Source organism: Salarias fasciatus, chromosome 23 (assembly GCF_902148845.1).
Source record: "Salarias fasciatus chromosome 23, fSalaFa1.1, whole genome shotgun sequence".
Lineage (NCBI taxonomy): Eukaryota > Metazoa > Chordata > Actinopteri > Blenniiformes > Blenniidae > Salarias > Salarias fasciatus.
The window spans coordinates 17,107,146-17,121,548 of NC_043766.1; the positions used below are offsets into that span (position 1 = coordinate 17,107,146).

Sequence of the window (14,403 nt, forward strand, 5' to 3'; positions counted from 1 at the left end):
GTGTTTTGAAAGCAAGTAAACAAGAGTGCTTTAAAAACACATGCTAGCCCTCAAAACAAACAGATATTTACCTCTTTTAGCAACAACAACTGAGACTAAATCAATAAGCCTGCAATGTTTCTCTACCCCACTTTTAGTCCAAGTAAGAATGCTAAATAAGGTCGTGGCCTCGATTGCTGCATGTGCAGACCAAACCGAGGGTTAAACATGACCAGCTGAAAGCCATAAAGGATTTTTATATGACTGTTGTGGCTGATGTATGCTATTTATATTAAATTTACTTTAGAATAGAATGAACTTTAAAGTCCATTGAGCTTTCAGGTAAATTGACAGTGAGTCTTTCTGTAGCACCTTCTTTTGAACGTCTGAGAATCAAAGGTACTTTATCAGCAGAGAAGTTGGTATTCCTCTGTCCTCTGATTAATCTCTACATGTTTAGTTTTGCGTCAAAATTCTTTTGATTTAGTCTGTCATTCGAAATACAAACAGGATCAGCACGGCCTCAGATATTTGGACAGCTTACAGTAAGTTGTAGCAAAGGTTCAGACTGACCTCGAAAGAGAAGTTTTCAAGTTTGTATTACAAAATTCATGGAATAGTTTACAGATTGGTTTTGAACAAAACATTTTTTTTCTTTTTTTCTTGCTTTCTTAAACTTTCACAACAGTATTAATAAATCTAAACTGTAAAATCTTGTGAAACTTTTAAAATTTCAGCAGTCTGTTTATCTGGGTGTAAGTTTTTCACATGACAGTATTCGGCACTGTCTCTAAAAAAAGAAAATTTAAAAGTATTTTCTATAATAAGGTTTGACTAGATAATGTTGACTCATGAGATCTGCATACTGAATTTGCAAACTGCTGCGTTGGGTTGTGTGTTACCCGATGTGAGTTTAATAAAACTTTGACTGAATGCAGCTGTGTGATCACAGAGAACAAAGTGTGATGGAGGCTGTGAAAACACAAAAGGACTCATTTCGAGCAGCTCAGATTAGAGGACATATTTTTGCACACATTTTCTATAGACTCACAACAATATGGAAACTATTTAGTGCTACTTAAGAACTTTTATGAAAATGTCCATATTTGTCTAATTTTTCTTTTGTATCAAGTAATTTTAAGTTGTTTCTTTCCTTTGTTTTTTTCACTGCGAGACTCACACAGGTTACAGTTTTGAGTACCATACCGGTCATCAAAAACAACTGTAAGCTAAATTTGTACAGATCTTTTTACGTGCAAACCACGAGAGATTCAAATCTTAATACCTCCCATTTTCTTTTCAGGCTTTATATATTTAATGTCCTTACTCTAAAGTGTGAACCTATGACAGAAAAACACTTCACCAACCCATCTTCCTCAAGGAGTATGAGACTGCACTTGATAATAACTTTTTCAAACAATAACTAAATCAGGAAAATTTTGCAAACTTGTAGAAAAGTGCATGTTGATGTGCTGTATTGGGACTGATCATAATGGCTGAAAATAATCTAGCTGTGTTTTATTGCTGAAGAACTACAAATGTTTAATGGGAGGAATATGCTACATCTCCGTTATTTGTTACCGACTGAAGCTTTCCTGAGAAAATGAGTCTTTTCATTGAGAAACTGATAACGTTACCATCTCTTGTGTACAAGTGTTCACTGACAACAGTGCAATTGTTTGTCTGAAGCGGCAGGATGATTTGTTGTGGGTTGCGTCTCTGATCATGTCATGATGCCCACCATCAATAAAGTAGCAGTGTTGATGGTGGCATTAAAGGAGTGGGTGTTTGTGTGTGACCCGGACGTACGTGGTAGAATTTATGGTGTATCCAGAAGGACACTCGTGGATACAGGCCCCGTTGTGGATGACATATTCATAGCAGCCTGACTCCCGGTCCTGCATCCGCTTCTTAGTCTGCTTGCACTGGTTGTGTAGTTCCTGAGTTTGAAAATAAGCCCAGAACACAGACAATGTGAAAATAGAGAAGAGCATGGGCATTTGTGTTTTGTAGAAAATTCAATTTTGGATCAGGCATTCCACTAATACCAACCTGGCAGAAAGAGAAGCTAACACAACGCCAGCCCCTGAAGACATAGAATCCTGGAGGACATTTATCCACACAGGTGCTTCCATGCTGGAGGTTCCTGCAGGCGACGCAGCTGCTGGCGTTACCTGGCTCAGAACAGCCACCGAGGCACTGGTCATGACAGCACTGACCCTGAAGGCTGCATGCACCGTGTTTGCAGTTGTCCAGACACACTGAAAAGAGGGAGGAGAGGAAAAAAGATGGAACGGGTTAATTTAAGGTCATAGACATAGACATGCTTTATTGTGACTTCATAAAAAAATGCCTGGACGGCATATGCAATGGAAGGGCTTTGGTCTTCATCCAAAATAGATAAATATCCTGCAGAGGCCTGGTGATGTAAAAAATAAAGAGCACTGGAGTTTTCTGGGATCTTTATATTTCATCATTCAACAAGGAGAGCGTAAATCATGTGATCAGAAAGTTTATATTGAATGAACCAGATAGATGTGTACTAGTAGTCTCCACAAGACACCACACCTCCATATTGCCTTTTTACTGCATAACTACTCCACTCATTCAAACATAAGCAGAGAACCGAAGCCAAACAATCACAAAAAAAAATACATTTTACCCTAAGGAAAAGGACGAACCCATACTTCAAATTAGCGTGGTGAAAACAATGATTTCCTCTCTGGTGTTCACCTCATTCACTTTGCTTCCTTTCAAACATCTAATGATGCCAATCACGTTATTTATTATTAAGTTACTAGAATCTACAATGTTAAAAAAATGCAAAATCAACAAGTTGGTTGTAGGCAATAAATTTAACACTTCTACTTATGCATGTGTTCATTTAGTGTTAAAAGTTGTGAGATATTGATCGGTCAAGAAACTAAAATTAAAAGTAAAACAGAACTAGTTGAAGCCATATAAAACGGTGCTTCATAATCAAATTTGATTATTTAAAGCTACTAAAGTTTGTGTGAATGCAGGGAATTATTAATCATGTCAGGTTTAATTTAATCTATTGGAAAACAACATTTTATCAAAGAGAGTGAGTGTCAGCTGTGATCCAATTAGCTGCAGCGCCAACCTGTGACCTGAAATGGACTAATAAACTACTGTTATTGCTTTGTCTGTAGGTCAGTTAAGACTAATTAGATCTCACTTCATACAAGGCAATGACCTTTTTACCATTCATGCATATGATCTGGATATAAACTGGACATAAGGAATCGCCCTAACTCACCAGTTAGTGAGCGATCACTGTGGACGTGAGCTCATGTTTAGACTGAAATCCTCTGAGAGGGAGTGAAGGGAAATTCTGTCAGATCATGACAAATGTTTTCTCGTCTTCAGACAGCAGGGTGATTTTCACCTGAGTGCAACAGACATTCTGCCCGCATCTATCCTCCAACCGAGTTTGCTGCTCATGGCTGTGTGTTAATCAAACCTCTTCAACACTGTGTACTGACTGAACCAAAGCATGTTAACTAATGACTAATAACAAGCTACAAACTGCTTTAAAAGTATCTCATCCAAATTTAGGTTCTTGACAGGCAGAAAGTGGTCCATTAGCATAAGCATTAAGTTTTTTTTTTTTTTTTTTTTTTTAATTCCCATGACATTTTGGTTTAGCTCTCCGTCGCAGCTGAGAAACGACGAGGTGAAACACGATTTAAGAGCACTTCACACTGTTGAGTAGCTGCAAAGTGCAATGAGGGCACAGTTTGCCAGCCTTTGGGGGGGGTGCCACCTCTGTGAGGACATCACATGATAGTTCACTGCCAAGGATACATCTAGGACCCCCACCCCACCCCCTTCAGTATGGGCAGGCTGCCCATTGTACTGCCTGACGAAAAGAAGAGGGACAGACAGGGGCATGGCGGGGGGGGGCGGTAAGGGTGGGATAACAAGGTTTAAAAAAGGAGGGGAACTGGGGTTAAAACCATGAAGAGCCAGAAGAAAAACTAATGTAGGGAAAAAAAAAAAAAAAAGCAAAAGCACCGATCTCTAAGGTTGTTCATGGGTTAGGGACCGTTCCACTGCATTTTTTGATTGTTTGTTTCCACTGTACATGAGTTGTGAAGCCACCACAGCATGCACACTCTGACCCACAGAGAAAAATGCATGGCGCTTCTCCAGCCCTCCCCCTCTCGTCTGTCTGCTGCATGTGTACACACTGCGGACGCAGCATCACATAACAGAGCTGGGAGGGCTGCAATCCCGTTCCAGCTCAGGATCCACGCCGCAGTGCAACTGCAGCCCCAGATCCACCCTCAGCTTCAGCCAATGTGTTTGCTGGCTGGTGGAGGCAGCTATTCAATGGCCTCTTCCATGTTGGGAAGGAGAGACACCCGGGGTTAACCCTGGCCTTGCTGGGGCAGACAGAGGGCAGACGCAGCTAAGAAGCCAGCATGCCAGGAAAAGACTAAATTGCTGCTGCTGCTCTGAGGGAATTAGAATTTGCTTAAAGCTGAAGCCTGTGAGATATGAGAAGGTAATAATTTTACATTGACATTTTATGTATATAAAAATGATTACCTTGTCATATCTTAAAGGCTTCAGCTTATATGTATTTATGCAATATATGTAGTAATATGATTAGATAGAATGAGTGCAAAACAAATTACTTCACAAAGGAAATCAATTCAGTAACTTAAATTTTGAAATATGGAAATATGGTCACAAGTCACCTGTTTATGTTTACATCAGTTTCTCTGTTCTTTGCAGAAACATTAAGATGTGCAGCTGTGTCTCCTGTTTCTCAGTGACACAGCACAACCACCTCAGCAGGCAGTGCTACAGTACAATATCAGCACCACTGCAGAAGGAAGGTTTATTCCTCATTCTGCTCACGATACCACCAAGCTAGCTCCTATACCAAACATGCTCCAGTCAGCGCACTCATTCATTCATCCCCTCCTCCTCCGCCGCCGCCTGCTCCACTGTGCTCTCCACTCTGCCTTCTCTACACCACAGCCTCACCCGGCCCTGCACCACTATCTATGTCTCTATCTTTCTGCCTGCCTTTCTAGGCCACTCAGCCCCTCCCACTTTCATTCATACAACCCCTTGTTTTGTTTTCATGCTGACTGGATTGAGGGGGATGGAGGGAAGGAGGCATGGATGGAGGGATGATTTCACTCGCGGTCCAACGAGAGGAGGAGGTGGAGACAGCAGCATCCTGGAGAGGTTATCTCTCATTAAGCTAAACAAACACACTTATGTAAACCTCGCTGTGTCATTCAATAATTTGCCTACTGCTTCCCGACACAGACGCACGCACGCACACACACAGACATAGACACACACACACGTTCAGTGGCTTTGAATGCAAAGCCTGATCAAAGGTGTGTTGTGTTTACCTTTCATTTGGCCGTGGCAGTAAAGCACCCTGGCTGCTCAGTCCCAAGAGAGGGAACATGGGAGAAACCGGGCAGCCAATAGCAAGCAGTCACACACAACACTTCCTGCTCTTAACACATAAAACCTCCCCTTTAATTGGCAGTGTTGTCTACAGGCAAAAAGCTGGGAACAATAACAAACACGTTTTTACCCAAGAGCCGTTTACTCAGGAGAACAAGAGCACATACATACTCATTCACACACACAAGCATGCACACACACGGCTGCTGGATTCACGTTTACTATATTTGGCCACAGTGGGAGTCCTAAGCTTCAAAAGCTTTGCTATAAATGCTTCGAGTGATCTGATGTAAGACACTTGCCCTGGGAGAGTACAGGAGAGAAAATGGGGGATGGGAAAGAGTGTAAACAAAAACATGCTGATTGCTGGGAGGGGAGGAATGACACTATGATCAGAAGCACCAACGAAAACAAGCAATCACATACACACAGATAAATCCAACATGCACGCTAAGGCAAACGTTTGTTTTATGGTTACAGAGAAAGGGACAGAAGGGAATGCAGAGGGTAAATAAGGTAAAGCAGAAGAGACAGAGTGAGAGTGATGAGATAAAACAGGAGAACAAAACAGACGCTGTAAAAGATAAGGTTCTAATGAATTTTCCATTTCAAAATGACACTGTTGCCAGACTTTTTATGAAAGAACAGCACTTTATTCTGGCCAAAACACCTCACAGTAGACTTAATATGCCTGTTATGACTGCTGCTGTCTGTCTTTTGCTTATATGTTGTGAAAAACAGCCCCCTCTCCTGACTTAACAGAGGTGGCAAAAGAACACAATGTCTTCATTCAAGCAGAAGTACAGACATTATCTGGTAAAAGCTGGACTTCAGTTTCATTTTCTTAAAATGAATGTAAAGTAAAAAGGCTCTGGCATGTACTTATTGAACTAAGTATCCTTTTGAGGGATATTTCTATTGTGCGTTTCTGTTTTTGGAATTGACAGTTTTCTTGATTAATGGCATAGTTTTTGAATGTATGTTCTTAATCTGCTCACTGTCATAGTTCACTTTTAGTCTTACTGTGTGTAAGAGCCATCCCATTCAAAGTGTGCATTTTAGTGTATTCAAGCATCTTTCATATTGTTTTTTTTTTTTCCTGCTGTTATGAAGTAAAGACTCTGCAACAATGATCAATTGGATGAATGAATAATGGGTATGTGTGTGTGCGTGTGTGTGTGTGGGGGGGGGGGGGGGGGTGCTCAAGGAGATGATAGTTTAACTTCAGAACAAATTTATCGACCTCTCCCATTTGTGTCCTTCCATTTATTTTATGATCCAGGTAACTCTTCATTTCAGTATCTACTGTCCAAGGAACAAGTGTCACCTGATGATACATCCAGCACATTTATAATACATTCATCACCTTAGCACAGGGAACCACAGCAGAGCTGTATGACACAAAGACCAGTGTAAAGCTTCTCTGAATATAATGAAAGCATCATTATTGAAATATGCCCTTCAGAAATGAGAACCAATCTGATTTCTTTAGAAATCGCTCTTTTTATCACTACTTGAAAATCAAGTTTACTCAGCAATAAGAGTCAGGAATAACAAACTGAAAGACATTCAATATATCTTTTCCCTCTACATCAGCCCTATTTATATCGCCCTGTGTATCTGTCACCAAGACAATGACGACCATGACTCTCTTTGGTGTCTCTTTACAGTGTGTGCATGACTCACCCACTGAAGCCTGACTCCAAAACAGTAAATGTTTGGACAAGACATTTATGCATGTCTGCCGACCAGCTTTGTACAGGGACTCATCTCTGGACACCACACACACACAGACACCACGCACATCACTCAGTAATGAAAGTGGGTGGTTTACCACTGAGAGCTGCTGTTTCATGTCACTGGGCTGTAATGGCTTTATTGAACACACAGTATTCAGCAGGTGATGGTACACAGACACAGGCAGACAACAGCGTTGAAATGTTGACATGTCAAAATTTGGAAACACTTCCTTCAGGGTGGATCTGCTGTGCCAAAAGTGACGGGACAAAAAGCTGGGAGAAGCAACGAAAGTGATGTCAAAGGAAAAAGTTAAATAAGGAAACATTTTCCTGTGTGTGTATGTGTGTGTGTGTGTGTGTAAGGCTAAATGACTCTACAGACTATATTATGTTATTAATGGTTGGAATTGGTTGAAAAGACAAAAGCTTTTTAATTTAATGTGTCTTTAATCACTACTTGTTGGGAAAGAAAAGTTAGAAGACACAAAGGAAAACCTGAAGAAAAGTTGCAAAATTAATATAATTTAGTTTAATCAGTGTGTATCTTTTGTGCTTGGCTGTTTTGTTCAGCCATTCCATTGAAATTCATCAAGCACACATTTTTATTCCTGCCACACCTCTTCCACATATCTGCAAGCCTGTCTGGACATGCCCACCAGTTCACTCACATAAACAATAGTACTCTATCAATCTGCCTTCACAAATGGAGGAAGACCTTCCTATTAGACAGTCTTAATGTGTACTGTATACTGTCTCCAACTTCACTGAAAAGACGTGTTAAATGAAAACACTTTGTCTGCACTACCTGCGGTGCTGCTATGGAAAATGCTGTTGAAAAAACATGCAGTCCTCATCTGACTGGGGTTGAATAGGAACATGCACAGCAGTGTCTCACAACATTATTCCGCAATGCACTCACTATGCAACTGTTAAGTATATTCATATTCTAATAATGCTGCTGCTACTAGACAGCAAAAAAAAAAAAAACATGATAGGGAGTTAAAGAGTTTTGCTTTGCACAAAAATATTTGTCAGTGAGTTCTAAAGCTAGAGATGTATCTATTCTTGAGATCCTATTGTGACAGAATCAACCATAGCAACTTATCGATATTGAGAAATCTGAAAACATGAAAACACTATTGCTACCCAGTCCAGACCTCTAATTTTCATCATTACACTTATTATTCTGGTGCAGGCAAAATGAGTTAGAGGTCATGCATGACTTAAACAAATGTCAACATGAAGATAAACACAATAAAAAGGTAAATTTGATGCAATGAGTACAGTTATGCTTCTTGCTTTGTCTGTCTGTTCATTGATTTCCTTCTCTATGTCATTCTGTGTGATGGCCAGCACGGCTGGCCCATCCTGTTACCATGGAGATAAGTCCAGACAAAGACTGTCTGCAGTAATTAGCTGTATGTTCCCAACAGGCATTTTCTTAGATTCCCCCTCTGGCCATCATTTATGTCTTATCTTGCGTTTCATCGTTGAGTCACTACCTTCATTTTTGTAGTCCGTTTAAGCTTTGCATTCTTTCTGACTTCGTACTCTGCTCTCGCTGAGCCTCTTGACCCCGTCTCTCGTCCCACCCAGCTGTAGCATCTAACTCCAGGTGACAATTCTGCCCCTGGAGAAACCCAGCCACTGGATCTCATTACAGATGCAATCAATACGGTCCACTGATGACTCCTGTCGCCACTCCCTTAATATTTTTCTCCTGCACCACTTCGATAGCCAACACCCTCCCAACTCATCTTCTGTCATGGCTGTGTAGTGGAACCTCTTTTGTTACAGCCCTCTATTCACTAAACCCTCCACACCCACCGATCTTCCTTCCCCCTCTGCCATGTCACATCTTTAATTTTGTCACACTGCAACCAGCTCCAGCATTTGACACTGGCTGCAGTTTTTCTTTTTCGCCCTTCTTTTTTTTTTTTTTTGACAACTACATGCAAATATGGAATACAAACAAAGACGAGCTGGGAATGCACAATACACACAAAACCATGCAGATTCATCCAGACACATTACAGCACGCTGAGCTGAAGTCGACAGATTCTCTCTCACACAAAGTGAAAAGTAAGCAAAACAAGTAATAGAAATAACAGAAATAAACATAGAGCCTTTCCCTCTCTGGTATTGAAGACGCACGTCCCCATGCGTGTGTGTGCACATGCACCGAGCGAGTGGTCCAGTCGTTTTTGCTGACTAGACTTTTTTGGCAATCGTGTGGAGGTGATAGAAAGGGGCAAAGGGTGACATTCATCTAGAGAGTGAGACACCTGCATCACTGGCCTCATGATTTCCCCTCACATAACCACAGAGGATCAATCACAACACTCCTCTGCACAGAAGTGCATGAACGCACACGTACATGCAGGCCGACAGTACACACACACACAAACGCGCACAATGTTTATATGTCATATGGGAACCATACATTGACTTACATTCATTTCTAAAGGCTTTCTTCATGATAACAGACACTTCAGAAAACCATCAAAAAATCAGCAGCACATCCAGCAGTCATTAAATCTGTGGCGTTTCCTCAACAGACACATGCATCAAGCAATGTAGACTAAGACGAGACACAACCAGTGGCAAACATTATTTTGCAGACTCCTTTGGTCTCAAATTAAGCTTGATGGAGTTTCTGCAGCTGTTGATCATCATAAGCTGTTATGAGCAACAACTTTCACATATTTTATTGTTAATCAAATGCAAGAAAGCAAATGTGATGTCCCGCCTTATGGCTAAAATAACTCACTTCCGTCTCACTCACCCAGAGAACAACAGAAAGCTATAAGCCAGAATACTGGAAGCGACAAAGTCAAGCAACCCAAAGGCTTTCCTGCTGTTCAAACTACTAATATGCCACAAACAATATTGAATGGCCAAACAAATAAATGAAATATTTCTGCTTCTCTACATTTCAACTTCACACTCACAAAGACACTCATGCAGCCACAAAGAGCTGCAGACAGTGATTTGACATGTTTAACTGGGCACCTGAGTGCAGGACTATGGATTGTAGGTGTGCTTTTATAATTTTCCCTCTTCATCTGGGTAATTTAATCTGTGGTGCTGCGTGGTGGCCCAGTCATGACTATGGTGCTTTTAAGCCTTCCCCTTCTGATTCAAAAGCTGATTGTTTCCTCATATTAGCCACAGAAACATAAAGAAACAAAAAATGCAGAGCGAGAACTCAAAGTACTCCTTCTGCCTTCAGCTGACAGAAAATGTTTATCATGGGGCTGATTGTCACAGATACTGTCCTCCTCTTTCCTTACTCTATATTTCATTCTTTCTTACCTCTTGTCTTCTCGCTGTCTTCTCCTTTCTTTGTATTAAAAGGGCTTTGGGTTCAGTACACATGACCCAGACTGTAATACCCGGGCTGCTACAAACTCTGTTCTCATAGACTGATGTATATTTGTGAGTACAAGGTGTGGGCTAGGTACATGTGTACATCCCTTGAAGATCAAACTTTATTTTCAGAATTTCATTGTGTTTAGTTTTTAATTGATTGTCCTATAACTGCATGAAGAGGGTTTTTTTTTTTTTTTTTTTTAATTTAAGTTTTGTTTTAAAGCTACTCAAATATCACCTACAAAGGTAAAACCAAGAAACAAATCTTAATATTCTATGACCAAAAAACAACCTAAGACCTAATTTAATACTTGGCCAAATTTAACGTTTATGGCCCAACACACATTTTCTCCTGGAAGAAAATGCAAACTATGCATAATAAAGCGCAGCACTGAAACACAGCAGGGTTTTTCAAAGTTAGGCCAGAGTGCTGACAGCATCTTCATGCCTCTCAGGAACTGTACTAACAGGTTATTTTAACTTCTGTCTTTCCTCTACACATTTTAAGCACTTGGGGGGGATTTTAATTACGGGGGACAGAACTGTTTATTTAGATCTAATGGGTCAACCAACTGAAAATGAGTTGACAACAATTCCTCCATCCGAATAATTATTTAAAAATATTCTCAGGAAAATATGAAAACAAGGCTGTTAAAATGTTTCAAGATGTGAATTACTCTTCTTATGTTTGTAAACTGGATATCACTTTGTTCAAACCAGTCAAATTTGATCATCTCTTTGAGGAACCCCCTGCTGAAAATGTTTTCCTGTTGAGAACACTTTGAATTGAACACCAAGTAATCAGCAATATATAAATATTGGATAAATAAAAGGTGATACATTTTAAGAGTGATTATTGGTGATAGATGAGATAAAGAAGGCAAACACAAGCCAAGTATTTCAGAAAACAAAAGGATAGCAAACAAGGAAATTAAGCCACACAAACAAAGGAGCAGACCCAAGTAAACATGACCCTCTCTCTCATCAACACACAGAGGTTTCATGCTCCTGCGTCTGAGCTGGCTGGCCAGCTGCACTGAGCAGGACTCACAATGTGGGGGCCAGGGCAGAATGGCTGCAGTGCAGATGCTAGCTGTCCTATTTCATATTCACAGCATAGCTCTAAGCAGAGCTCCGGTGCACAGGAAGACACACAAAAATACATGTGTGCGTACGCTCATACATTAATGTACAGGAAGCAGAGAGGGGCTGACAGCAAAAAAAACAAACAAAAAAAAACAACAAAATGCACCAAATCCAGCACAGCCGAATCACAGATGTCAATTTTGAAGTTTCAGTGAAGATAATGAAAAAAATTTAATTATTACCAGGGGAACTCAAAGAGGCACAAAAAAAAGGACAGGTGCTAGGTTACATTAAACAAAGCTGCAGAGATTGAATCCAAAGCCTTTGTAATCATTTTCTTATTGGTGATTTTCCAAAATGTGCCCTATCTGCTCTTTGACAAGTCCATGAACTCTCACTCTGCCCAGCTCCTCATTAATCGCAGATCCTACACGCGAAGGAAGGATTTCACTGTAAGGAAGGAGGGAAATTCTTCATAATTAAGGGGAGGCACAGGCTTGCCACAAAGGGTCACATACAGACATTTCCCCCTGTCACGGACACAACACACTAGAGATATGGTACACAGATCACACGATGGAGACACGTGGAGTTTAGATTTTTTTTTTTTTTCCCTCCTCAAAGACAACTGACTCTGCTTTCCTGCCCTCGATCCCTGAGTCCAAGCTTGGAGCAAAGTGTTACAGTTGCCAACCATGAATGAAACTGTATTTAGAGTGTGTCACCACTGCTCTGAATTTATCGCATATATGAGTATTAAACACTATAGGAACTTCAAACAGAGCTGCTGATAATGTGATAACTTTTATTCCAAAAACATTGGAATGAAAATATGTGGTGGCTCAACAAGGATCAAAAGAGGCAGGGCTCAATATATGAAAGTGGATTCAACACAGGTTTGCTAAAAAAAAATTAATTTCTTGCATGTTTAAGGAACACAATGTCTTAATAACTAAAAAAATCTTAATAACCAAACAGTGTGAGTTCAAAGAGCCACTTGTCCTGGAACAGGCTTTGCATATACAATCTAAAAATAAGAGAGAATATATTTTATCTGTACTCCATATATATATATATATATATATATATATATATATATATATATATATATATATATATATATATATATATATATATATATATATTTTTTTTTTTTTTTTTTTTTTTTATCCACAAAACAAGTGGTTCTCAACAGCGTCCTCCTTCTCAACCTCACTTCAAGTTGACAGAGCCTCAGTTTGACCTCAATGAGAGCCATCTTTCCATCAGCAATGCAGGCAGCCAAGGAAAATAGCCAAGCTCCCTGGCCAGGAGTCTTCTGGGTCGGTGTGCAGAGGCTGATTATGGAGAGTGTTAGTCACACACGAAAAGGCCTACACTTACATTTTGTTGAAATTCTTAAGAAACTGGGAGGGAAGAGGGGATTTCTTTAAGTTCCTTATTTTAGGAGTCCAACTATCTGATGGGAAGTCCTGTTTGTTTGGACAGAGAGTTTGTTTGACATCAAAAAGGAAATTGAGGACAAAAACCAACAGTTGCTAAAGTAATACAGAGACTTCATAGCAATTCTGCACGAATTCTTCAGATTTATAGTTTAAATGGGACGTGATCTGTTAAACTCTGGTGATTATTTTTGTTGACCCATTTAATTATTTGGAGCAGCTGTGTGAATTGAGCAAAATCAATGAATTTAACATCAGCATTTCTGCTACTCTTCAATCAAATAAATCACAGTACAGACACCAAGTCCTGGAGAGGACACTGACATAGTCTGAGAATCATCACAGAAAGCAAACAAAATCATATAAACTGAACAAAATAATTGTCAGAGAATATATATCTTATTGTAAAATTACAGAATTAAAAAAAATGTTTTCCATCCACACATAGACCAACTGTTGACAGCCTATAGCACAAATTAGTTGTGTGTTGCAAGAACAAGGTGATTGTTTGCACATGCAGCAAACAAGCAGCTGTAAAGTAATCCGTTTGTTTATTGGCTGAAGCCTCTCCTTCAGACGTAAACAATTATGAACATGCAACTGAAATCTAAGTCGATGATTTTGTGCATGTATATTCTGAATGCAGTGATTCTATGGAGCGATACAGCATCATGACTACTGAAGGGACGGGAGAACCAGATGCACCTGACATTCATTTTCAGAAACTAGCAATAATGTACTAGTCTACACACAGCCAAAACACAATGAAAGTTAACATTTCCCAGAAATTAAACCCAAACTAAAGTTGTAAAATATACTCAGAGATTGAATTACATGGTTTCACTTTCATATGCACATCTGTTTACTAGAAATAAAATGAAAAAAAAATAATTTATATTTCCAGTGAGATCGTTCTGGTTTTAACTTCTCTTTCACACATTCTTGTAACAACTTGAAAATGACAACATGAGGCGCACAAGACTGAAAGCTACAATGATTCTGCAAACTCTTTACATGGATACATCAGACTGACATGATGTTTCCACATTTTGTTTTTCCTGCTGTCCCAATCTATCACTACAGTTCCTCACTTCAATAAAGTGAGATATTTATGGCAATATGACAGCAATAAAGTACGGCAAATCCTTGACAAAGTGCAACTAATTTGATTATTGCTCATAAACCAGCCAGTTAGTCCCTCAAAAATTTAATTAATCCAGCATGAAAGTATAGAGAGATCCTTTCCTGGTCTGGACTGAACAGAAATGGCAAGCATACTATATTACACTGTACAGTTTACATTGGTTTTCACAAGACAGGACTGA

At 39.8% G+C, this 14,403-nt stretch overlaps 1 protein-coding gene across 1 annotated transcript in view; it reads right to left on the bottom strand.

The window, feature by feature from the left end:
- Positions 1–14,403, bottom strand: part of insrb (insulin receptor b) — an 80,789-nt gene that overhangs the window by 17,210 nt on the left and 49,176 nt on the right. The window contains exons 3-4 of the mRNA XM_030083355.1: positions 2,032–2,240; positions 1,789–1,919 (exon numbers count right to left, since the gene is read on the bottom strand). Coding sequence (XP_029939215.1) covers positions 1,789–1,919; positions 2,032–2,240 — 340 coding nt within the window. The remainder of the gene's footprint in view (positions 1–1,788; positions 1,920–2,031; positions 2,241–14,403) is intronic.